Source organism: Halichoerus grypus, chromosome 1, assembly GCF_964656455.1.
Source record: "Halichoerus grypus chromosome 1, mHalGry1.hap1.1, whole genome shotgun sequence".
Classification (NCBI taxonomy): Eukaryota; Metazoa; Chordata; class Mammalia; order Carnivora; family Phocidae; genus Halichoerus; species Halichoerus grypus.
Genome location: NC_135712.1, coordinates 198,099,736 through 198,125,383, shown reverse-complemented (window position 1 = coordinate 198,125,383; position 25,648 = coordinate 198,099,736). Strand labels below are relative to the sequence as shown.

At 38.9% G+C, this 25,648-nt stretch overlaps 1 protein-coding gene across 4 annotated transcripts in view; it reads left to right on the top strand.

Annotated features, from left to right (window-relative positions):
• RBM6 (RNA binding motif protein 6) overlaps nt 1-25,648 on the top strand; it is a 106,314-nt gene that overhangs the window by 14,769 nt on the left and 65,897 nt on the right. For 3 of the 4 annotated variants that reach the window (XM_078077921.1, XM_078077922.1, XM_078077913.1), the window contains exons 2-5: nt 11,301-11,411; nt 15,720-16,998; nt 18,417-18,506; nt 19,707-19,776. In XM_078077921.1, the coding sequence (XP_077934047.1) occupies nt 11,368-11,411; nt 15,720-16,998; nt 18,417-18,506; nt 19,707-19,776 (1,483 nt within the window). In that variant the 5' untranslated portion in view covers nt 11,301-11,367. Of the gene's footprint in view, nt 1-11,300; nt 11,412-15,719; nt 16,999-18,416; nt 18,507-19,706; nt 19,777-25,648 lie in introns of those variants that run through there. The other variant, XM_078077924.1, reaches the window with a different exon arrangement.

Genomic DNA, 25,648 nt, shown 5'->3' with positions numbered 1-25,648 from the left:
CATTTATTCTGTTTGGTTGACCTATCTATTATTAAAAGTGGGGTTTCAAGTCTCCAGCTATTAGAGAACTATTTATTTTTCTCTTCACATGTTTTCAGTTTTTGCTTCATGTATTTTGAGAGTGTTATACTAATAGATCGTTTTATCTTCTTGCTGTATTTTTTGAACCTTTTAATTAATATATAATGTCTTCCTTTGTCTTTCATAAACTTTGGATTCAAAGTCTGTTTTGTCTGATATTAATCTAGCTCCCCAGCTTTCATTTGATTACTATTTGCATGGAATATGTTTTCCATCTTTTCACTTTCAATCTATTTGCGTCTTTGGATCTAAAGTGAGTCTCTTGAAGCATATACAGCTTATTACAGTTACACGTATATAGCATATGCAGTTGATCCTTGAACAGTGCAGTGGGTTGGGGTGCTGACTCCATGCACTGTCGAAAATGTGTATAACTTTTGATTCCCCCAAACTTAACTACTAATAGTTTACTGTTGACTAGAAGCCTTACAGATAGGATAAACAGTCTGAAGGCAGACGCTTAACCACGCTGAGCCATGCAGGTGCCCCTCGATATTTTCTTATATGATAGAAACACTATAGATGTTTATACATATTACTGAAATTAGACATCAAAAATGAAAAGATTGGAGCACCTGTGTGGCTTGGTTGGGTGTCTGACTTGATTTCAGTTCAGGTCCTGATTTTAGGGTCTTGAGATCCACCTCCCTCCCAACCCTCTGCACTCAGTAGGGAGTCTGCTTCTCTCCTCCCTCTCCCTCTGCCCCTCCCCTTGCTCATGCATGATGTGCGCTCTCTCTCTAAAATAAATAAATCTTTTTAAAAATGAGAAGATTCTGTGAAAAAGAAATTCGTATTTACTTACAGGTATAATGATTCATGCACTGATACCAAAGAAGCAGCAGTATAATTGCTTCATGGTAGTCTAGCCTATACGTTAATGATTGAATCATTGTAAAAATTTTATGGTATATAGGAGTAAGTCATATTCATAATACACTATTGGAAACACTGTTAGGTTTTAAAACTGATATGCAGTTTCTCCAATTACGGGAGAAAGAGGCATACTGTATGGTAATATTCTTTGAAAGCAATGTTATAGGGGCACCTGGTGGCTCATTTCGTTAAGCATCTGCCTCCGGCTCAGGTCATGATCCTGGGGTCCTGGGATCGAGCCTCGCATCGGGCTCCCTGCTCAGCGGGAAGCCTGTTTCTCCCTCTGCCTCTCCCTCTGCTTGTGTTCCCTCTCTTGCTGTCTCTCTCTCTCTGTGTCACATAAATAAACAATAATAATAATAAAAAGAAAGCAATGTTATAAAACAGTAAGAAAACTAACACAATATTAATTTTATATTAAATATCACTCATCGGTCCACTTCCATTCAAGTCTTGCACGTGATGTTCTACACCGTGAATACTTGGGTGATGATGACACAAAACATCTCACATGGTTCTTGCCATACAGTTACTATGTTTTCACACGAAGACACACAATACAAGTGTTCAGCTTGGGGGTTGGTCTTGCTCTCTCAAGTCACAGAGGTAGAAGAGGTGGAAGTAGAAGAAGGAAAGGCCTGCACGCTCTGTAGCTTTATGGAAATACATTCTAATTTCTGACTTTTTTGGTTTCCAGTTTCTCTAAAGTTGTTTCTATGGTGGTACCACAATCCTTCCACTGTTTGCTTTAGTTTCAGTGCTTGTACCTTAGAAGGATTGTATCATCAAAGAAGTTAAAAGCAGTCTTGAATAATTAGAATGCTTCTGCCAGATGTCTGATATCAATTTGTTTTCTGGGACTGTTGCTTCTGCATCGTTTTTTTTTTTAAGATTTTATTTATTTATTTGAAAGGGAGAGAGAGCGTGCCTGAACAGGGGCAGGATCAGAGGAAGAGGTACAAGCAGACTCTCTGGTGAGCAGGGAGCCCGATGCAGGGCTCGATCCCAGGACCCTGGGATCATGACCTGAGCTGAAGGCAGATGCTTAACTGACTGAGCCACCCAGGTGCCCCATGTTTCTTCTACATCTTCTTCTTCATCTGTCATGGTTTGGAAATACTCATCTCCATCGAGTCATCTTTTAATTTTCTGGTGTGGTGTTTGTTAGCTCTTGAATTTCTCCCAAGATCCATATTTTGAAACCCTTCACCCCTCACCTTTTTTATCCACTCTTTCATGATTTCCTTGATTGTCTCTGTTGTAAATCCTTTGAAGTCTTCACAACATCTGGACACAGTTTTCACCAGCAGGAACTTATTATTTCAGGTTTAATGGCTTTTATGGCTTTTCCTATAACAATGGCATCTTCAATGGTGTAATCCTTCCAGACTTTTGGGGTGCCTGGGTGGCTCAGTTGGTTGAGCATCTGACACTTGGTTTCAGCTTAGGTCGTGATCTTGCAGTTGTGAGATCGAGCCCCAGATGGGGCACTGCACTCTGCATAGAGTCTGCTTCAGATTCTCTCTCCCTCTCCCTCCCACTATGCTCCACTCCTTGTCACACACACTCTCTCTCTAAAGTAAATAATAAAATCTTAAAAAAAAAAAAAATCCTTCCAGACTTTCATGATACTCTATCAGAGTTCTTTTTCATAGCATTGACAGTCCTTTCCATAAGGTACCATGTATAATAAACCTTCAAGGTCCTTATGATCCCCTGATCTAGAAGCTTGATTAGAGATGTGTTTGGGGGCAAGTAGATCACTTTGACACCTTCAGTGTTGAACTCCTGGGGTTCTGGGTGGTCAAGGGCATAGTCTAATATGGAAAGAACTTTAAAGAGACAGTTCTTACCAGCAAGGTACTTCCTGACTTCAGAGACAGCATCAGTGGAACCAATCCAGAAAGACGGTTCTTGTTCAGGCCTTCTTGTAGAACCAAAAGACTGCCAGCTGTTGTTTATCTTTTCCCTTTAAGGCTTGGGGGTTAGCAGCTTATGGATCATGAACCAGACTCAAAACGGTAGAGTTAGCCTATACCTTCTTGCCTTATATCTTGGTGCTCTCTTTTCTTCTTTACTAATAGATGTCCTTTCTGGCATTTTTTTTTCTCCCAGAGTAAGGCACATTCATCAGTATTATAAACCAGATAGCCTTTTTCCTCAGTGATTTTATTAGTGGCCCTGAGAACTCATCTGCTGCTTCTTGGTGGGCAGAAGCTGCCTCTCCTGTCATCTTGACATTTTTTTTAAGCCAAACCTCTTTCTAAAATTATCAAACCATCCTTTGCTGACATTAAATTTTCTAGTTTTAGATCCTTCACCTTTCTTTGCTTTAAGTTGTCATATAATGGCTTTGCTTTTTCTCAGATCATATTAGAGCCTGTAAGTATGCCTTTCTTAAAGCAATCCTGCACCCACATAAAGCTGCATTTTCAATATGAGATAAAAACATATTTTGCAAAAATTACAAGGTTTTCATGCCTGCCAGTGTAGCTGCAGTGACGGCTTCATGAATTTTCTTTCTTTCTTTCTTTCTTTCTTTCTTTCTTTCTTTCTTTCTTTCTTTCTTCTTTCTTTCTTTCTTTCTTTCTTTCTTTCTTTCTTTCTTTCTTTCTTTCTTTCTTTCTTTCTCTCTCTCTCTCTCTCTCTGTCTCTCCCTCCCTCCCTCCCTCCCTCCCTCTCTCTCTCTCCTTCCTTCCTTCACACTGGATTCATTTATCTTGAAACAGCAGGCAACTGCAACCGCAGACCTCTATGGTACATATCAAGCAATTCAACTTTTTCTTGCAGTGTCATGACTTACTCTGCTTCTTGGGAAGACTTTCAGCATCACTAATGGCACTTCATATGGGTCCCATGGTGTTAGTCAAGGTTTATGGTGTTGCATTAAACATGATGAAAAATACAGGAGAACCGGGAGAAATCACTTTTTACTGTGATAGGCAATTTGCCAGAAAGACTAACGGACTCTGCAGGGTTGATTATTGTCTTTTTTTTTTTTTTAAGGGGATACTTACAACACTTGAGCTCACTGAAATAGCAGCAGGAGATGACTGTGAAATTATTACAGTAGTATAGTATGTACTACAGTTAATCTTATATAATTATGATTTAATACAGTGTCTTTACATTTGTTTACATTTTTCTCAACTGCGAATGGTACAACTTATGGTCTGTGAGTTTGTAAATTTTGATAAATTTTAACTTTTTTTTTAAAGATTTATTTACTTTAGAGAGAGAGTGCACACTTGAGTGGAGGGAAGGGCAGAGGGAGAGAAGCAGACTCCCTGCTGAGCAGGGAGCCCAACACAGGGCTCCATCCCAGGACCATGAGATCATGACCTGAACCTGAACTGAAATCAAGAGCCGGACGCTTGACCAACCGAGCTACCCAGGCACCCCAAATTTAACTTTTTATTACTTTTGTGTGTATTTTATGGTAGTAAGTGATAAAATAGACAAATATCTACATATATTTTGTGCCTTCATGATATACCTAACTTCTTCTTAGTTTTATTTAGTATTTTTAGGTTACATGGTTCATCTGCAAGTTTTCAACTTTGTCATAAATCTCGAAAAATGTTTCCACTATATTTATTGAAAAAAATGGGACTCACCACAGTTCAGACTTTTGTTGTTCAAGGATCAATTGTAGTTAGATCATGTTTTTTTAATTTATTTTGCTTATGTCCTCTTTTGATTAGAAAATTTTAAACTATTAACATTGAAAGTAATTACTGATAAGGAGGGACTTTTGCTATTTTGCTTTTTGTTTTCTGTATGCCCTATAGCTTTTTTTTGTCCTTCGTTTCTTCCATTGTGGCCTTCTTTATGTTCAGTTGTTTTTTTTGTTTGCAGTGAAATGTTTTGATTTCCTTCTCATTTTCTTGCATGTGTATTCTTTGTGGTTACCATGGGAATTACATTTAACATCCAACAGTTATAACAACTTAATTTGAATTTATATCAACTGAAGTTCACTAGCATGCAAAAACTCCGCTTCTGTACAGCTTCTTCTCTTTCTGTTATCAGTGTCACAGGTAACATCTTTATAAATTGTGTCCCCAGTAACCTAGATTAATAATTGTTTTTTATGCATCTGTCTTTTATTATTTATTTTTGGTGCACAAAGTTTTTTTTTTTAAAGGTTTTATGTATTTATTTGAGAGAGAGAATGAGAGAGAGAAGGAGATAGCATGAGAGGGGGGAGGTTCAGAGGGAGAAGCAGACTCCCCACTGAGCAGGGAGCCCGATGTGGGACTTGATCCTGGGACTGCAGGATTATGGCCTGAGCCGAAGGCAGTTGCTTAACCATCTGAGGCACCCAGGCACTCACACAAAGGAGTTTTTATTAAAGCATGGAGATAGGACCCGTGGGCAGAAAGAGCTGTGCGTCTGTCTTTTAAATCATGTGGAAAATAGGGGCACCTGGGTGGCTCAGTCGTTAAGCGTCTGCCTTCGGCTCAGGTCATGATCCCAGGGTCCTGGGATCGAGCCCTGCATTGGGCTCCCTGCTCAGCGGGCAGCCTGCTTCTCCCTCTCCCACTCCCCCTGCTTGTGTTCCTCTCTTGCTGTGTCTCTCTCTGTCAAATAAATAAAATCTTAAAAAAAAAAAATCATGTGGAAAATAAAAAGTGGAGTTACAAACCAAAGTTACAATAATACTAGCTTTTATAATTGCCCCTGTGTTTATCTTTACCAGAGACCTTTATTTCTTCATATGGCTTTGGTTACTGTTTAGCTTCTTTGTCATTTCAACTCGAAGAACTCCTTTAGCATTTCTTGGAGGGTTCATCTAGTGGTTAACGAACTCCCTCAGCTTTTGTTTACCTAGAAATGTCTTAAATTCTTCCTCATTTTTTGGAGGACAATTTTGTTGAACATAGAATTCTTGATTGGCAGTTTGGTTCCCCCCCTTAGTATTTTCTGAAACTGTCCACTGCCTTCTGGCCTCCAGGGTTTCTAATGAGTAATTGGCTGATAATCATATTGAGGATCTCTTGTCACTTCTCTCTTGTTGCTTTGAAAATTCTTTGTCTTTGATCATAATGTGTTGGATGTGAGTTTATCCTACTTGTACTTTATTTTTTTTAAAGATTTATTTATTTTAGAGAGAGAAAGCTTGAGCACATGCATTGCACACAAGCGGGGGAAGGGGCAGAGGGAGAGAATCCTCAAGCAGACTCCCCACTGAGCATGGAGTGGGCCGAGGGGCTACATCCATGACCTGAGCTGAAACCAAGAGTCAAATGGTCAACCAGCTGAGCCACCCAGGCAGCCTCCTTGTATTTCATTTAGTTTCCTAGATTTGGAGGTTCATATCTTACAGAAAATTGGGGGAATATTTTTTTCGCCATTATTTCTTCAAATAATCTTTCTGTCCTTTCTCTCTTTTCCTTCTGGGACTCCCTTCTCATCTATTACATAATCATTGTCAGTTTGACAGCATCTCCAGGCCCCGTAGGTTTTGTTCATCTTTGTTCATTCTTTTTTCTTTCTGCTCTTCAGACTTCATAATTTCAACCCTCTTCTCTTCAAGTTTGCTCATTCTTTTGCCTGCTCAAATCTGTTGAACCCCTTTAGTGAACTTTTCATTTCAATTATTGTGCTTTTCAGCTCCAGGTTTTTTATTCCACTGTATAAATTTCTGTCTCTGTAAATATTCTCATTTTGCTTATACATTGTTTTCCTGATTTCCATTAGTTCTTTAAGCATAATTAAGATAGTTGTTAGAAAGTCTTTGTCTAGTCAAAAAGTGGGCAGAAGATATGAAAAGACACTTCTCTGAAGAAGACATACAAATGGCTAATAGACACATGAAAAAATGTTCATCATCATTAGCCATCAGGGAAATCCAAATCAAAACCACACTGAGATACCACCTTCACCAGTTAGAATGGCAAAAATGGACAGGGAAAGAAACAACAAATGTTGGAGAGGTTGTGGAGAAAGGGGAACCCTCTTACACTGTTGGTGGGAATGCAAGTTGGTACAGCCACTTTGGAAAACAGTGTGGAGGTTCCTCAAAAATTTAAAAATAGAGCTACCCTATGACCCAGCAATTGCACTACTGGGTATTTACCCCAAAGACACAGATGTAGTGAAAAGAAGGGCCATATGCACCCCAATGTTCATAGCAGCAATGTCCGCAATAGCCAAACTGTGGAAAGAGCCAAGATGCCCTTCAACAGATGAATGGATAAAGAAGATGTGGTCCATATATACAATGGAATATTACTCAGCCATCAGAAAAGATGAATACCCAACTTTTACATCAACATGGATGGGACTGAAGGAGATTATGCTAAGTGAAATAAGTCAAGCAGAGAAAGTCAATTATCATATGGTTTCACTTATTTGTGGAACATAAGGAATAACATGGAGGACATTAGGAGAAGGAAGGGAAAAATGGGCAGGGGGAATTGGAGGGAGAGATGAACCATGAGAGACTATGGACCTGAGAAACAAACAGGGTTTTAGAGGGGAGAGGGGAGGGGGGATTGGTTAGCCTGGTGATGGGTATTAAGGAGGGCACGTACTGCATGGAGCACTGGGTGTTATACGAAAACAATGGATCGTGGATCACTACATCAAAAACTAATGATGTATTGTATGGTGACTAACATAACATAATAAAATAAAAAAAAAGAAAGTCTTTGTCTAGTAAATCTGATACCTGGGTTTATTAGAGATAGTTTCTTTCTTTCTTTTTTTTTTTTTTTAAGATTTTATTTATTTATTTGACAGAGAGAGACACAGCGAGAGAGGGAACACAAGCAGGGGGAGTGGGAGAGGGAGAAGCAGGCTTCCCGTGGAGCAGGGAGCCTGATGTGGGGCTCGATCCCAGGACCCTGGGATCATGACCTGAGCCTAAGGCAGACGCTTAATGACTGAGCCACCCAGGTGCCCCGAGATAGTTTCTGTCAATTTATTTTGTTTCTTTGAATGGTGGGCCATATTGTCTTGTTTCTTTTTATGTCTTGTGATTTTTTTTTTTCTTGTTATTGAAAATCGGGCATTTGACTATCATAACTCTGGAAATCAGATGCTCCCCTTTTGTTGGGGTTTGCCAGTTTTTGCGGGGGGATTGCTGAAGGCTGTAGTAGTCTGTTTTGAGGCTTTTTCTAAACTATTTTGCAAAGACTATTCCGTGTCATCACTGTGTGATCACTGATGTCTGTCCCATTAGCTTATGTTCATCTAATGTTTTCCATGAACAGCAGAAGCTCAAACAAATGAAAACGAACAAAAACACCAACAAAAACAAAGAGAAAAGCAGAAAAATGAAAACCACCTCTGTCTGTTTTTGGATATTGGTTCTGTGCCGGGGCATTCTTTCAACATCTAGCTAGGCTTGCTCTGGGCCTTGGGATCAACCTGAGGTGAAAGCTTAAGGTCTTTTCAGGTCTTGTCTCATCATGTGTCTTGCCTGGGTATGCGTGTAGTTTTCTAAATTTTCCCCTATGCTTGTTGTTTGGAATGTCCTAATTTCCCAAAGTGTTTTCACCCCAACTTCCCCATATCTGTGAGTCTGCTTTGCAGCTTTTATTAGCAATGCTTGCCCCATCCCCACCCACCACTAAAGTTCTGAGTTAGGTGAAACAGACAAACACCAACACCTCACATCAATCCTTCAGATATCTCCCAGACAGATTAGAAGAGATGTGCACAGTAATCTGCAAATCAGGTTTCCCTCTGATTTGAAGGAGGGAGCTGGGAACTGGGTTGCCACTTCTTCAAGACCAAAACCTCTGCCTGTGCAAGGGTGGGTGGGACAGGGATGAGTAAAACACACCACAAAACCTTACTGTTATTTTGAAGATAGCTTTTTCTTTCTTTCTTTCTCTTTTTTTTTTAAGATTTTATTTATTTATTTGACAGAGAGAGAGATAGCAACAGCAGGAACATGAGCAGGGGGGAGTGGGAGAGGGAGAAGCAGGCTTTTCCGCTGAGCAGGGAGCCCGATGTGGGGCTTGATCCCAGGACCCTGGGATCATGACCTGAGCCAAAGGCAGACGCTTAACGACTGAGCCACCCAGGTGCCCGGAAGATAGCTTTTTCTTGATTGAGCGTTCTCTTGGTTGTTGTACACCTTTGGCTGCTTTCTAAGCTCCAGCAGGGCTGGCTCAGACATTTACTGCCTTTTTTTGATGTTTCTGTGGAGGAATGAGACTTTGGAACTTCCTCATCTCCCATTTTGCTGAAATGTGGTTTGTCTTTTCACTCTCTTGGTAGTATACTTTGCACAAAAGTTTTTTATTTTGATGAAGTCCACTTAATTTTTTCCTTGTGCTTTTGGTGTCATTTAAGAAACCGTTGCCAAATCCAAGGTAATGAAAGTTGGCATCTTTTTTAGTAGCTGTAGCAAAAGTCCTGGAGATGAGTTCTCAGCTTGACTTGGGTTACATGTCCATTTTTAGTTTTAATTTTGTTTATTTTTTAGCAGGAGAAAATTAAATTTAGTGTCATACATATGAGGAATCCATGCAGACATGAAATTCCCCAGGTAGTCTGGCAACATGAGGTTTATATGACATACTGAATAAGGAGAGGGTCAGGGGCCTGAGGGAACAAAGAAGAAGACCCTTAGCAGAAAGGTGAGAAGAGATGTTTGGGGAACAAACTTTGCCCTATCATGCAGATAAATTTTTTGGTAAAGAGGAATCTCTGTTAATACTCTTCCTGATACAGTCAGACAGTTAAGAAGGAGGTAAAGAGCTTTTCTGCTAGGTTTTGATTGGTATTAATTCCCAATAATGTTTATCTCATAGTGTGGTACATCTTGGTACATGCCCATTTTTAGAGCAATTACTGTGAGTGGTAGACTATTCTGATTGACAAGGCTGGACTGTGTAGAATCAACCATGGGCTGAGGTTGAGAATGGTGTTAAAAATGCTGTTTCCAAAAAGGAAGGTGAATAGATGATAGAAAAATTAGTAAATATTTAGTAAATGTAAAGCATTCTTACTACATTGAGAAATTTATGATGCTCCAGAGTGCATATTTTTTTAAAAGATTTTATTTATTTATTTGAGAGAGTGATCATGAGTGGGAGAGAGGGGCAGAAGGAGAGGGAGAAGCAGATTCTGGGATCATGACCTGAGCTGAAGGCAGATACTTTTTTTTGTTGTTTTTTTTTTTTGACAGAGAGAGAGAGACAGCGAGAGAGGGAACACGAGCAGGGGCAGAGGGAGAGGGAGAAGCAGGCTTCCCGCAGAGCAGGGAGCCCGATGCGGGGCTCAATCCCAGGACCCTGGGATCATGACCTGAGCCGAAGGCAGACGCTTAACGACTGAGCCACCCAGGCACCCCTGAAGGCAGATACTTAACTGACTGAGCCACCCAGGTGCCCCCAGAGTACACATTTTGGGGCGCCTTGGTGACTCAGTCGGTTGAGTGTCCCAACTCTTGATTTTGGTTCAGGTCGTGATCTCAAGTTCCACGTTGGACTCTACCGGTGGGCATGGAGCCTGCTTGGGATTCTCCTCCTCTCCCACTGCCCCCCACCCCCCTCGCTCACTCTTTCTCTCAAAAAAAAAAAAAAAAAAAGTATTTCTCTTGGTATAAATTAATAAGTAAATGTTTAAAAGTGACTTCCAGGGGTGGGCGCCTGGGTGGCTCAGTTGGTTAAGCGACTGCCTTCGGCTCAGGTCATGATCCTGGAGTCCCTGGATTGAGTCCCGCATCGGGCTCCCTGCTCGGCGGGGAGTCTGCTTCTCCCTCTGACCCTCCCCCCTCTCATGTGCTTGCTCTCTCTCATTCTCTCTCTCTCAAATAAATAAATAAAAAATCTTTAAAAAAAAAAGTGGGGGCGCCTGGGTGGCTCAGTCGTTAAGCGTCTGCCTTCGGCTCAGGTCATGGTCCCAGGGTCCTGGGATCGAGCCCCGCATCGGGCTCCCTGCTCAGCGGGAGCCTGCTTCTCCCTCTCCCACCCGCCCTGCTTGTGTTCCCTCTCTTGCTGTGTCTCTCTGTCAAATAAATAAAAAAAAAAATTAAAAAAAAAAAAAAAGTGACTTCCAGGGGTGCCTGGGTGGCACAGTTGGTTAAGTGACCCAACTCTTGGTTTTGGCACAGGTCGTGATCTCAGGGTCATGAGATCAAGCCCTGCGTCAGGCTCTGCGCTCAGTGTGGAGTCCTCTTGAGACTCTCTCTCTCTCTCCCCTTCACCCCACTCATGCATGCGTGCTCCCTCCCTCTCTCTCAAATAAAAAAAAAATAAAATTAAAAAGTGACTTCCAAAAACATCCCTGTTGTTGTTCCTGATAAGCCAAGGTGGAAGAAATTAGTTTAGCCTTTTCTTCATGTTCTAATGTGTTTATATTTTGTGGTTTGTTTTATACAGGTACTACTATAACCAGAGTTTGATAGCAAAAGGATCTACTTACTGGGCTCTCTTAACATAGAAAGAGATGTGGGGGGATTCTCGATCTGCTAACAGAACAGGACCTTTTCGGTAAGTCTTGAAATTTGAATATTGAAATTGTAATATTTTAATGATAAAGATGTATAATATTTTTTGGTCTGTCATAAAGAGGGATATTTTCTTTATATAGAAATAGCTCTGGTTTTTTAAAAATAGAAGCTATTTAAAAAATTTCTAGTCATTTCCAAAGTGCTTGTGAGGTTGAATACTGAGCATGCCAAGTGTTTTGTGTTTCAGCACTTTTTTTTTTTTAAGATTTTATTTGTCAGAGAGCAAGAGAGCACAAATGGGGAGCGGCAGGCAGAGGGAGAAGCAGGCTCCCTGATGAGCAAGGTGCCATGAACTTGACCTGAGCCAAAGGCAGACACTTAACTGACTGAGCCACCTAGGCGTCCCAGTGTTTCAGCACTTTTTAAACATTAAAAAATAATCCCCCAATTATTTTTTTAAATCTCTTTTAACAAAGTAATACATACTTGGCAAATAAGGAAAGCTAGCAAAAACATACATGAACATTTATATATGTAAATAAAAGTTTTGTTAATTTCACTAATTTATGTCTAGAATCCAGAGCTGTGTTTGGCCCATGGCACATTGTGTTTCAGTTATCAAAAATAGTTCTGAGAAAAAAAAAAATTACTGGATGCAATTTTCTAAGGTACATTTCAATAGTAAGGGTTACTGGGTACAAAGATGAGTTGAAAGGTAGTACCATTCAGTTATTAGTAGGTTATATTTTAGATTTGTAGGGAGTTAATTTTCTAATAGCGAATATAATAAATTATGATGACTGTATTTTTAAAGCTTTTGCATTGTGTTTACAATTAATAAAATGCCAAAGGAATGTGATTTTTATGGTTTATGGTTTTATGGTTTTACTTGGCCAAAGAAATCTGACCTTTAAAGTTATATATTAAAAAATATTTATATATATATATAATAAATATATATATATTTTAAAAATGCTCCAATTGAAATTTCTGTTATTAGTAAATTTTCTTTTGGATTGGCAGTCTGCAAGATTTTATCATGCAAATTCAAGAGGTGTTGTCATTATTCTGAAGCTGGGGGTTCCAGTGAAAAATTAGGTAGAGAACTGAGTTTTAAAATCCATATAATATTTAGTAAAGCTAGTGTTTCATAAATACTAAATGATAGGGGTCTTTACTTTTGGCTCAGCAATCTTTAAATTAAAGCAGTGGTGATGATGCTGGGTATGTTTTTCCTTTCAAAATTTAGGGTCTGCATCAGTGGTCAGCAAATTATAGCCTGCAGCTCACTTTTGTTTTATTGTAACACAGCCATGATCATTTGTTTACAAATTGTCTATGATTGCTTCCATGCCACAATGGCAGAGTTGAATAGTTGTGACAGACTGCAAAGCCTAATATCAGTACTGTCTGGCTTTTTGTGGAAAGTTCGCCGATCCCTAGTTTAGATCAATGGGCTTATACTTCAACATTTTTAAATATTTAGGTTGTAATCTATCCTTTTTTACTTATATTTATGGATAACTATTTTGTAAGTAAGGCTATTTCTTATAGAATTAATCTAATTTAGATTACTTTTTTAACTTTTTATTTATTTAGATTGTTTAGGTAAGCCTTCAGAAATGTTGGGTAGCCTTAGCTCTATTTTGTAACTTTAAAAAAATTTTCAGAACATTTTTTCTTTGACCAAATTATTATTTAAAATTATATTCCCCCACTGTAATTTTAGTTTAAATATGTTATTACATGCTATTTTTAAGATCTTTGACTAGAATGGAGATGTAGTTTATATGGCATAACTTTTTGGAAGACTAATTTGGATTTTTAAAAAGGTATATTGGGGTGCCTGGGTGGCTCAATCAGTTAAGCGTCTGTCTTTGGCTCAGGTCATGATCCCAGGGTCCTGGGATCGAGACCCGCGTTGGGCTCTCTGCTCCACAGGAAGCCTGCTTCTCCCTCTCCCACTCCCCCTGCTTGTGTTCCCTCTCTCACTGTGTCTCTCTGTCAAATAAATAAATAATCTTTTTTTAAAAAAATAAGGTATCTTAACAGGAAAATGATTTTATATTTCATTTTATCAGCTTCTTTTTTTTTTTTTTAAAGATTTTATTTATTTGACAGAGAGAGACACAGCGAGAGAGGGAACACAAGCAGGGGGAGTGGGAGAGGGAGAAGCAGGCTTCCCGCAGAGCAGGGAGCCCGATGTGGGGCTCGATCCCAGGACCCTGAGATCATGACCTGAGCCGAAGGCAGACGCTTAACGACTGAGCCACCCAAGCACCCCACATTTTATCAGCTTCTTATATTTTATTTTATTTGGTTGAAAATGATTTTCTTTTTCAAGATTTTATTTATTTATTTGGCAGAGAGAGAGATAGCAAGAGCAGGAACACAAACAGGGGGAGTGGGAGAGGGAGAAGCAGGCTTCCCGCCAAGCAGGGAGCCCAATGTGGGGCTCGATCCCAGGACCCTGGGATCATGAACTGAGCCGAAGGCAGACGCTTAACACCTGAGCCACCCAGGCGCCCCTGAAAATGATTTTCATAGTCACTGCTATTTTCTGTTAATAGAACTGTTTCTTGAATAGTCTGCATAAAATACAGTTCTAAGAACCCTAGTACAGTAAGTTACTCTAGATCTATTTGATCTTCCCAACTTAAGAGGGTTAAGATAATCTATAGGGCAGTATTCAAAGATAGTGTTAGAAACATTCTGGTCAGAAAACATGTAGGTTTAGATGCCTCAGTACCCATGAGTGTTTGCTGAGGCTTAAGTCTTCCTGCAAGCTGACTATTGGGATTTGATGATTTTAAATATGGGAGACACTAGAGTTAGTGGTAATGTCTTAGTTTTAGTGCAAAACTGTATTACTTATGAAGAATGTTTAAACTTTCTCCTCTTAGGATGAACCATATAGACATAACTAACGTTAATGGGAGCTAATGGAAGTCATCATGTTCTGAAAATCCATTAAATATGCATCATTCTAATGTTCAGGTTACTGTTGTTAAAGTTCTATTACTTTAAGAAAGGGTTTGACCTTGTAACTCTTTCTCCTGAACTGAGTGACCCAGAATCAGTTGTCCTTTGAGTCTTTCTCTGGTGGTGTAGTCTGTGCTCAGAGGGTCATAAAATAGATCCTGTATATTCTGGTAGGGGAGAACAGAGTTGGACTTGATTTCCTAATACTTTTGTTTTACTGCTAAATAGCAGATAACCCTTTAGATCATTTCATGTTTTTCTTTTTTGTACCTTCCCCTCACCCTCAAGCTCAGGATCCTAGGTATCTAATTGCTTACTTAAATTCCCTTTTACCAAAGCCTAAGCATGTAAATGGTCTGAAGGCTAGGCAAAGGGAAGAATTGGGTAGAATGAAAGACTAGGCCAGTTCTCATTTATCTCTTGAGTTTTGTAAACTGAGAATGTGAATTTAATATTTTGCTTATTTTTAAATATATTTTATTACTATGAAAAACTAGCGTGAGGCATTAGAATCTAGAATATCAGCTGCTTCATTTGGGACCTGGAGATAATACTTGAAGGCCTAATGCTCTCTCTAGGTCCCTTTCAGCATTAAGCTCCTAGATGCTGTTACTTGGCTAGGTTGATGTACATATGCTTTGTGGCATGATTCATGCTGCCTTTTGTGATACTCTTGGGTAGTTAAAATAATAGGACCCAGGTGAGAGTGCTTCTAGGTGGATCCACTGTAGAACTGGATTTTAGATGCAGCCAGGGCTGATGCTCAGCTGGTGTACACTTGTGTGCTCCTACTGGTGATTTACAGCCAGTGTTCCTTCATTTTGGGCGTGCATCCATTCCAATCTGGGTGGTGTCCATGCTGTAGCTGTAATCACATATTTTGGGATGTTATCATTGCTGTATGCAGAAATGAGAAAGACACCTCCTGAAATTTACTGTAATACATTTATGGTGCATTGATTTATTTGATGTATAGGAATCATCATGTTGATCTTGGAATTCTAAGTTCCCTGGCTGTAGGAAATGGAAATTTTTGTAGTGTGTCACCATTGCTAGCTTATCTGGTGTTGCGGATTTTCCCTGTTGCAGGACTGGGTGAAAGCTTTTTCTGCAGCAGTCATGTTGAAAACCTTGTGTTGACTTTCCTCGTGTTCTGAAATGGGAACATAAAAGTTTACTCCGCCACTTCGTCTTAAAATAGCAAAACATTGCTGTTTTCTGCAGATCTAGGACCTTGTTACAGAACTCTGCCAAAAAAAAAAAAAAATGTTTACAGAAGAATGTGCTGTGATTAGAGAAGAATATGCTGGTGTGTAGATTTCAAACTCTCTGGACAATATGAATAACACTGTCTTTGTTTCTACAGTGGGAGCCAAGAAGAAAGGTTTGCTCCCGGGTGGAACAGGGATTATCCTCCTCCTCCCCTTAAGAGTCATGCTCAAGAGAGACACTCTGGCAACTTTCCTGGCAGAGATTCACTTCCCTTTGATTTCCAGGGGCATTCGGGGCCTCCCTTTGCAAATGTAGAGGAGCATTCTTTCAGCTATGGAGCTAGAGACGGACCGCATGGTGACTATCGAGGAGGGGAGGGACCCGGACATGATTTCAGGGGGGGAGATTTTTCATCTTCTGATTTCCAGAGCAGAGATTCATCACAGTTGGACTTCAGGGGTAGGGACATACATTCTGGGGATTTTCGGGATAGAGAAGGACCACCTATGGACTATAGGGGTGGAGATGGTACTTCTATGGATTATAGAGGTAGGGAGACATCTCACATGAACTACAGAGACAGGGAAGTTCACACCGTTGATTTCAGAGGTAGGGATGCTCCTTCATCTGACTTCAGGGGCCGGGGCACTTATGATTTAGATTTTAGAGGCCGGGATGGATCCCACACAGATTTTAGGGGAAGAGATTTATCAGATTTGGATTTCAGGGCCAGAGATCAGTCCCGTTCTGACTTTAGGAATAGAGATGTGTCTGATTTGGACTTCAGGGACAAAGATGGAACACAGGTGGACTTTAGAGGCCGAGGTTCAGGTACTAGTGATCTAGACTTTAGGGACAGGGATACGCCACATTCAGATTTCAGAGGTAGACATCGGTCCAGGACTGATCAGGATTTTAGGAGCAGAGAGGTGGGACCTTGTATGGAGTTTAAAGATAGGGAGATGCCCTCTGTGGATCCAAATATTTTGGATTACATACAACCCTCTACACAAGATAGAGAACATTCTGGAATGAACGTGAACAAGAGAGAAGAATCCACACATGACCATACAACAGAAAGGCCTGCTTTTGGCATTCAGAAGGGAGAATTTGAACATTCAGAAACAAGAGAAGGAGAAAAACAAGATGTAGCCTTTGAACATGAGTCTGCATCGGACTTTCAAAACAGCCAAAGTCCACTTCAAGACCAAGACAAGTCACAGCTTTCTGGAGGTGAACAACAGAGTTCAGATGCTGGTGTGTTTAAAGAAGAAGGTGGTCTGGACTTTCTTGGCCGGGAAGACACTGATTACAGAAGCATGGAGTACCGTGATGTGGATCACAGGCTGCCGGGAAGCCAGATATTTGGCTACGGCCAGAGCAAGTCTTTTCCAGAGGGCAAAACTTCCCGAGACGCCCAGCGAGACCTTCAGGTGTGTTAACAGAGTAGATTGCTTTTCTGTTTGTTGTTGAGTCATAAGGCTTTTCTGAAGGATAAAGTGTAGAGTCCAGGATCCGTGATCCTGGGTCTCTCCTTCTATAACCATTAAAAAACAAAATGGGGGCACCTGGCTGGCTCAGTCAGCAGAGCATGCGACTCTAGATCTCGGGGTTCTAAGTGTCAGCTCCATGTTGGGTGTAGAGATTACTTTTAAAAATAAAATCTTAAAAAAAAAAAGTATATTCAAGAATGGAATGTACATCTCTAGAGCAGTGGTTCTCAGCTCAGTTCATACTTTTGGTGTGTCTCTCTTCATTATTTTGTTTATGCTGTTGATTTAAATGCCTTGGGATAATTTAGTTAGAAAGTATGTCTTTGGGAGTTGGTTCTTTCAATTCTTGTTAGGCCTTGTGGCTATTAGGGTACATTTTTTTCTTTTTAAGTTTTTATTTATTTAAGTAATCTCTACACCCAATGTGGGACTCGAACTCATGACCCCGAGATCAAGAGTCGCAGGCTCTTCTGACTGAGCCAGCCAGTAGGTGCATTTTCTGAAACTCGTTTAGGATATACAGAATACCTAGGAGTCTTTCCCTAGTCATGAGGAGGTGATGTTAATGTTTCAAGTATCTTCTTACAGGTAACTTAATTGACTTAAATGTTGAATTTCAATATATATAATATATACTCTATTGTGTATATAATTTAAGTGAGAATAATTAAGTTTGCAGTTGGTTAATGCAAATATTATCTTTTGAAATAGGTTTTCCTCATCTCTACCCAGATTTCTGTTATTTTGGACAGTAATCTTAAGACATGTTAACCAAGTAATGAATTTTGAGAATGTTAGAGGTGATTGACTATATAATTTATTGTTCAGATCAGGACACTTTAAAGAGTAAAAGAGGATGTTGGAGTTGAGGCTTCTATGAATATGGAGAATGCAGATTTCTCTGAATTGTACTGTTGTATGGTCAGATGACACCTTTTGATTTTGTTCTGAAATTTATTTATAGTTGACATCTTTGACGAATGGCACCTGATTAAAATTTTTTTTCTATTTTCTCATTCAGGAAAAGAAAATTACACATTTTTTATGTGAAAAATATTTTTGAGAATATGTTAGGTTTTTTTTTCCTGATTATAAGTCCTATTCAGTACTGTTTCTCTTAATGTTCTGCTTTACTATTTCAAGACTCTTCAGTGAGCCTTGATTATAGCACACTTACATGCTAATGATTGGAAATCAAATTTTGGAACTCAGAAAAATAGAGAATTATAATTTTTTATATCTTAATATGATGCAAATGATTTTGATATTTGATCCTGAGAACCTGTATTTCACCTTCACTTTCATCTGCACACTAATATATTTTTATTTCTGAAATAATCTTTTATTCTGGATTCAAGGATCAAGATTATAGGACTGGTCCAAATGAGGAAAAACCAAGCAAGCTTATTCGATTAAGTGGGGTGCCTGAAAATGCCACAAAAGAAGAGGTAAGGCTCTTGTTTCTTTTTCTTTTTCCTTTTTTTGTCAATTAAAAAAATTATTTTTACTTTTTATTTTGAGAAATTAATAGAGTCATAGGAAGGTGCAAGGAAATATACAGGGACATATTGGGTGTCCTTCCTGCAATGTTAACATCTTGTATTACTATAGTACAATAGCTAAACCAGCAAATTGGTTTTGGTACAATCCACAGAACTTACTTAGATTTCAGCAGTTACACATTCACTCACTGACATGAGGTTTATGATTGCTGTCCTCAGACCTGATAATCATCTTTTAGGGCATAATCCAAAAGGGAGGCTTGGATTACATACATAAAGATGCAGTTTATTTACAGTAGTAAAACCTGGGAGCTGCATAACTCTTCAGTGTTAAAGGACTGGCTGAGTAAATTATGGCTGAACTTAATAGGAGAATCTGGTCAGGCTATTATAATCGGAAGAGCAAACTGTGTTTACTCTGTGCCAGGCATTATGTGATGCTTACAAGCATTAATTCTTTAATTATCACAGTATCCTATGAATAGGTGTTCTTTATTCATTCCCTCCAAATACAAAGCACTAACCACATGCTAGGCACTGAGTGATATAGCAGTGATAGTCACTGCCTCCATGGATAATAAAAAGGTAAACAAAGAAACAATTTCAGGCAGTGATAAATGCTCTAAAGGAAACTAAAGTAAAGGTGTTGAGCATAACTGGGGTAGGGGCTATTTTCAATTGGGTAGTTAGGGGAAGGCATCACTAAGGAAATGACATTTGAGCCCAGGCCTGAATGCTGCGAGAGAACAGTCCATCTGAAGATGAGGAAAAGAACTGACCAGGCTGAGCGAGTTAAGTGCCATGGCCCTGGACTGGCATGAGCCCAGGGCATCATCTTAAGTTTAATGGATGAGAAACTGAGTACTGAAAACACTCAAGAGAGGCTTGGAATGTAGGCAGTCTGATTTCAGAGCTTGGGTTCTTGATGGTTATGTTCTTCTGCCTTTTTTATATACGTAGGAATTTTTGAATAATTATTTTCTACTCATTAACAGTTTTGAATGCCTAGAGTGTATATGGGTTAATTTTGCCTTGATAAAGTAATGATAGCTTTAAATTACGTAGAATAAAAACCAGTAGGGAAAATTAAATATTCAGTATTTGGTAATGATTTGCGTCATTCGTGTATACACCATGTGCTTGCAGATTCTTAATGCCTTTCGGACTCCTGATGGCATGCCTGTAAAGGACTTGGAGTTAAAGGAGTATAACACAGGTGAGTTTCTGGACGTGAATGTGGCCTTGGGTTAGGAAGGGTCTTTGTCAGATTTCTGCATCATGTGCTACTTAAAGTTTTTTTAAGAAACCACAGTTAAGATTTCCAGAAGCCTCCTGTTGATGCCTTCAAATAACAGCCAACTTTAGTCTTAGCTGGGTTCTTTGTGGCTGTTTGTCCACACTTGGGTGATGAGGATGCATGTTCCAGTTCTTCTGGGTGCCTATGAAATACAAAGTGAGTGTTGTAGCATTTAAGATATAAAGTTAGTGTTGTAGCATTTATCCCTGAATATATTTTATATAATCATTAAACTTGCTATATATGTTCTTCATCGTGGTGGAGTGTTTATGTTTGAGCCTATTAGGATTTAATAAACTTACTATGTTTAAAAATTTACATTTCATTGCTTCAGCATGAAATTTACAACTTTCCAGAGAAATTGTGCAAATTAGTGGTTTCTTGAATTTTCAGTCTTGCTCTGAGAATGAAGCCCTGCAACAGCTGTTTTGTTGAAACCCATGAATAGATCCAGAGGAGCTTTCTCTTTGACCTCGCTCTGTGGTCTGAACTGCAGATTAAACTTTTCATAATATCGTCTCAGTGTTTTAGTGTATCATGTTCAGTCAGTTCCTTCAAATCTTACTACAAAAAAAGTGGAAGTGAAATGCTAGGCACTCAAGATAGTGACTGTTATTTTAGTTTACATAATATGAAATGGTTTAAAAATGAAGGTAATCTTTAAGTGATCTCTTTTGCAGAATTTTAAATTGAAGAAAGTAGATAATCTGTTCACAGAACTTAGAATTTTAGTAATCCAAAGAACTTTTCAAGTAAGAGTATGCTATATTTTTGAGGCTATAGTTTACTTCTAAATAGTTTACAATGGGATAAATTTCTTTGTGTTAACTAGATAGCTGCTGCTTCAGTTTGGTTCTGCAGAGGGAAACTATCCATAGAGATAAATTTTTGTGCTTGAAATAATTTGGTATTTTTGTCAAGTCCAGAAATATTTTTTTCTGTAATTTGAGAATAAACTCAGAAACATTATTTTTCAGAAAGCTATTTTTTTTTGTTTTAAAAGCATCAATTCTGAATTTGTGGAAACAAGAGTAGTTATGTTGTTCTTACACATTCGTGTCTTTTTTTTTTGTTTTGCATGTCTTGTACATGCTTTCTAGATTTACTGTTATCTTTAGGAACTAAAAGTAGAATTTATAGGCTGCAGTTACTTTTTAACTGACGGCAGTAACCTCAACTTTGGTCTTGTTTCATGAACTGTGTTTTTATTAAATATTAGTATATTAAGGAAAGTAGAGATGTTTTGATGTTCAAATAGCAACTTAAACTCTTCATTTCTTTAGTACTCATTGACTTTCTATTGTCAGATTTATTAGCAGAGCAATATTTAAATTAATGTATAAGGTCCATAGAAGAAGTTCTTAAATTTACTTGCTCTAGTAGCTATTAGAAACATAATTGGCAGACCAAAGACATTGATACTCACGTGAAATCATCAAGACAGTCATTAAAAAAAAAAAAATCACCTTTCAGGAAATATAATCTTTCCTTGGCATTTTATTATATGAAGTGACAGTGTATTAAATATGTATACATGGTTCTTTTTTTAATGAGAGAATTGGATTACCAGTCCCATCTTATCCGTCTCTTCATGGCAAGTAGAATGAACTTTTGAAGATATCCGTCAGATCATGTTACTGCCATGCCTAAAATCCTCTAATGGTCTTCCATCTCATTTGGAAGAAATTCGCAATTCTTTGTTCTGACTTACAGAATCCTGCATGACCTGGCCCTTGGCTATTTGACCTCATCCCGTACTGCTCTCCACCTTTCTTATATGCTCTAGCCACACTGAGCCTTTCTCTAGGCTTAACCAATACAGACTTCTTTCTCTCTCAAGACCCTTGTACTGTTCTTCCCTCTGATCCTCACTTGTCTTCTGGGATTTAGTTCTTGGCTTCAGTTTCACCTCTCAAGGCCTTACCTCACCATCCAATCCAAATCACTCCTTGATTGTTTTTCATCATATCCTGGTTTGTTGTCATAGGATCGATCATTTTGATATTTTCTCAGTGGTTTTGTGTCTTATTCCTCCCAGAGAGTTAGTTCCATGACAGTGGGAGCCTTGTCTATCTTGTTCCCTCCTGCTACCCCCATGCTTACCACTCTCCCTGGCACTGCTGGGTTCCCAGTATGCATGGAACGAGTAAGTGTCTGTGATGTGTATGAAGAGCAGCTGCGTTCTCCTCTCAGGTGAGGAATGTTAAAGGGTCATTTAGGTTTCAGAGCAGTGCAGCCTTACATCTGCTGAAGAATACGCCTTGGAGCAATCAGATATTTTAAGAATGTTTTTAACATTTGCTTGTTAAAAGACTCTATGTATATTTTAGTGGAAGAGGGGACTTTTATAAATGGCAGTCTGTTTCTTTAGGCTTGTGATTACCTGCAGAAACCATGCAGGATGGACATTGCTCGTAAGAAGGGGACTGTAGGGCAGAGTTTTAGTTGGTGTAATGGGGAGCCAGTCTGTAACGGAGAGAAAAGATTAATGCCTGTTCATTGACTCTAGTAATTTACATTGATTTAATTTTTGTTTCATTTAGAGCTGTGTGAGTACAGGGCCACAACTTTTATCTAAAATCTGTGGGGTCAAATAAGTTCATGACTTTTTCTGAATACAGAAAGGTAATGCGGTACCTAGATCATATATGAATTATATCCCCCAGTGGGATGTATATCAGTCATAATAATACTTCTGCAGCAAAATATATGAATATTCTCACTAAGAGGACTAAATAAAGACTGTAAAGAGACTCAGTATACTACAGGTCAGGATTTGTCTCCAAATGACTTCAAATGATTTGAAAATTTACCAAACAATTTACTATTTAAGGGATTTTGGAATCGCAGAAAAGGAATTGTGAATCTACATATGTTGTATATATTTGAGTTTTTCTTTTGCCATTTGCAAATATATTATAACCCCATTAATTGTAAATTCCTTGAGTAAAATGATTACATTCCTGGGAGAAGTATCAAGAGTGAAATGTCTTTTGGTGACCAAATGAACAAACTTTGGTATGTACATACAATGGAATACTACTCAGCAATAAAAACAACGAAACTACGCATGTACATAACAACATGGAGGAATCTCAGGTATTATGCTGAGTGAAAGAAACCAGACTGAAAAGGCTACACATTACCATAAAAAGGAATGAAATACTGGTACATGCTTATAACTTGGATGAATCTTGAAAACATTGTGCTGAGTGAAAGAAGCCAGGCACAAAAGAGCACATATTGTATGATCCCATTTATATAAAATATCCAGAATAGGCATATCCATAGAAGAAGAAAGCAGATTGGGTAGCTTGGTTGTTGCCGGGGCTGGAGAACGGGGAAATGGGGAGTAACTGCTTAATGGGTATAAGGTTTCCTTTTTGGGGTGATAAAAATATTCTGGAACCAGATAGTGGGGATGGTTGCATAACATTGTGAATGTATTTAAATGCCACTGAATTGCACACTTTAAAATGCTTAAATGGTGTATTTTATGTTATGTGTATTTGATCATAATTTTTAAAAGGACTACAGACTATATGATTCCATTTCTGTGACGTTCTGGAAAAAGCAAAATGATAGGAATAGAAAATAGTTATTGCCAGGGTGTTGGGGAAGGAGTCGACTGTAAAGTGGAAGCATGAGGGAATTTTGGGCACAATGGAACTATTCTCTATATGGATTGTGGTAGTGGTGTATCGATGTTAAATTCACTGAAATTGATAACTACTGTATTTATATAAGAGAACATGCTTATTAGGAAATACAACTGAGGTTTTTACGGGTGGAGGACCATGGTGCATGCTTTTTTCTCTCATGTGATTTAGGGAAAAATATTTGATGTATATAGACAGGGGAGGAAGAGAGTAATGATACAATAGATATGACAAAATATATCAATAGCTGAATCTGGGTAACAGGTCCATGCGTGTGTTCTTTGTGCTATTATTCTTGCAACTTTTTGTAACTTGGAAATGATTTTCAATAAAAAGTTGAAAACTGACAGTACAACTGATGTATTTTATTGTTAAGTGATCAGAATTCTTGCAAGATAAAGACTACAATGAACAGCTTCTGTGAACAATAGAACAGTGGTTCTCAGAGTGGGTTCTGGACCAGCAGTGTCAGCACTACCTCAGACCTTGTTAGAAATATAAATTCTTGGGACGCCTGGGTGGCTCAGTCGGTTAAGCCTTGGCCTTCAGCTTGGGTCATGATCCCAGGGTCCTGGGATCGAGTCCCACATCGGGCTCCTTGCTCAGTGGGGAGCCTGCTTCTCCCTCTGCCTACTGCTTCCCCTGCTGTGCTCTCTCCCCCCACCCCCTGACAAAAAAAAAAAAGAAAGAAAGAAAGAAAAAGGAAAAAAAGAAATACAAATTCTAAGGCCTCACTTTAGACCTACCAGATCGTAAACTCTGGGGGCAAAGCCCAGCCTTCTTTGCTTTAACAAGTCGTCCACGTGATTTTGATGTGCCCTGAATTGTGAGAACCACTGCATTAGATTAATTATATTCTTTATTCTAGAACTTTTTGGCACAGTTTAAAAGAGACTTAGCAAGCAGGTGGACATTCTTTAAGTCAAAAGGGCTGATGCTTATGTGCTTTAGGAGCCCATGGCAAACACTTGCCTTGCCTACCTGATACCAGTTCTGCTGTACTGAGCTGGGGCAGGAGCTAGAGTAGGGTTGATGCTATTTTATGCCCTTAGTTGTACTTTCTGTTTATGTAGCATATTTCCTCCAGAGATCTTGGAATGGTGGTAGATGTTCTCATTCTCAAAGTGTTTCTGTAACTTTAATACCATTTTTTAAAAGATTTTATTTATTTGAGAGAGAGAGAGCACGAGCCCCGAAGCAGGGGGAGGGAGAGACAGAGGGAGAAGCAGACTCCCCATTGAGCAGGGAGCCTGACGTGGGGCTTGATCCCAGAACCCTGGGATCACCACCCGAGCTAAAGGCAGAGCCCAACTGACTAAGCCACCCAGGTATCCCAAAGTGTATCTGTAACTTATGAATATAGACAGAATTGTTCTTGGTTTTTAGATGGATTTACATGCTATCTAGTATATAAGCTTGCTATGATGCTTTTTCCAAAGGAATTTGTATTATTTAAGCAAAAATAATACAGTTTCTGGATTATGTTTCCTAAAAGTCTCAAACATAGAAAGTAATTCTCCATAGTGACTGAAGTGTTACAGAATTATTATAGAACTGTTTTATTAATTAGCATAGCAAAGTTAGAAGGCTAATGGAGGTGGTGTTAGGAAGAAGGAGTATCTTGCATTGAGTCTGGCAGCATTCATATAATGAATGGGCACTTTTTCTGTGGCCCTGGGTAACAGGCTTATATCATATCATATCATATCCTTTCATTTTTCACAGTTGAAATGGTTTTTACCACCATGTTGTTAAAATAGAAGTTTTAAGAAAAGAAGAAAAACCCAGAGAGAATCTGTCACTTTAGGGGCAGAAATCCATTGTGAAATGGATTGACACTGATGATACAAGATGTGTAGTTTATGGTATTCCAAATGGAGTAGCTGAAGACACAATAGCTTAACATCATTTAGAAAAAATAGAGTTGGAAAAATGCAAATACACATTTTTTTTGCAGTATTTTTGGCATTTATAGAATAGACAAATATTTTTAGGTCTTAGGGGAAAACTGACCATAGGCTAATCGGAAAGTATCACATTTACTTGTCACATTTCTAAAACTGCAGGTGTTTTCATCCAGGAGTCTTACTAGGTTTGGTACCACATTTAGGGAGGATGTTTACAGGGGAGCC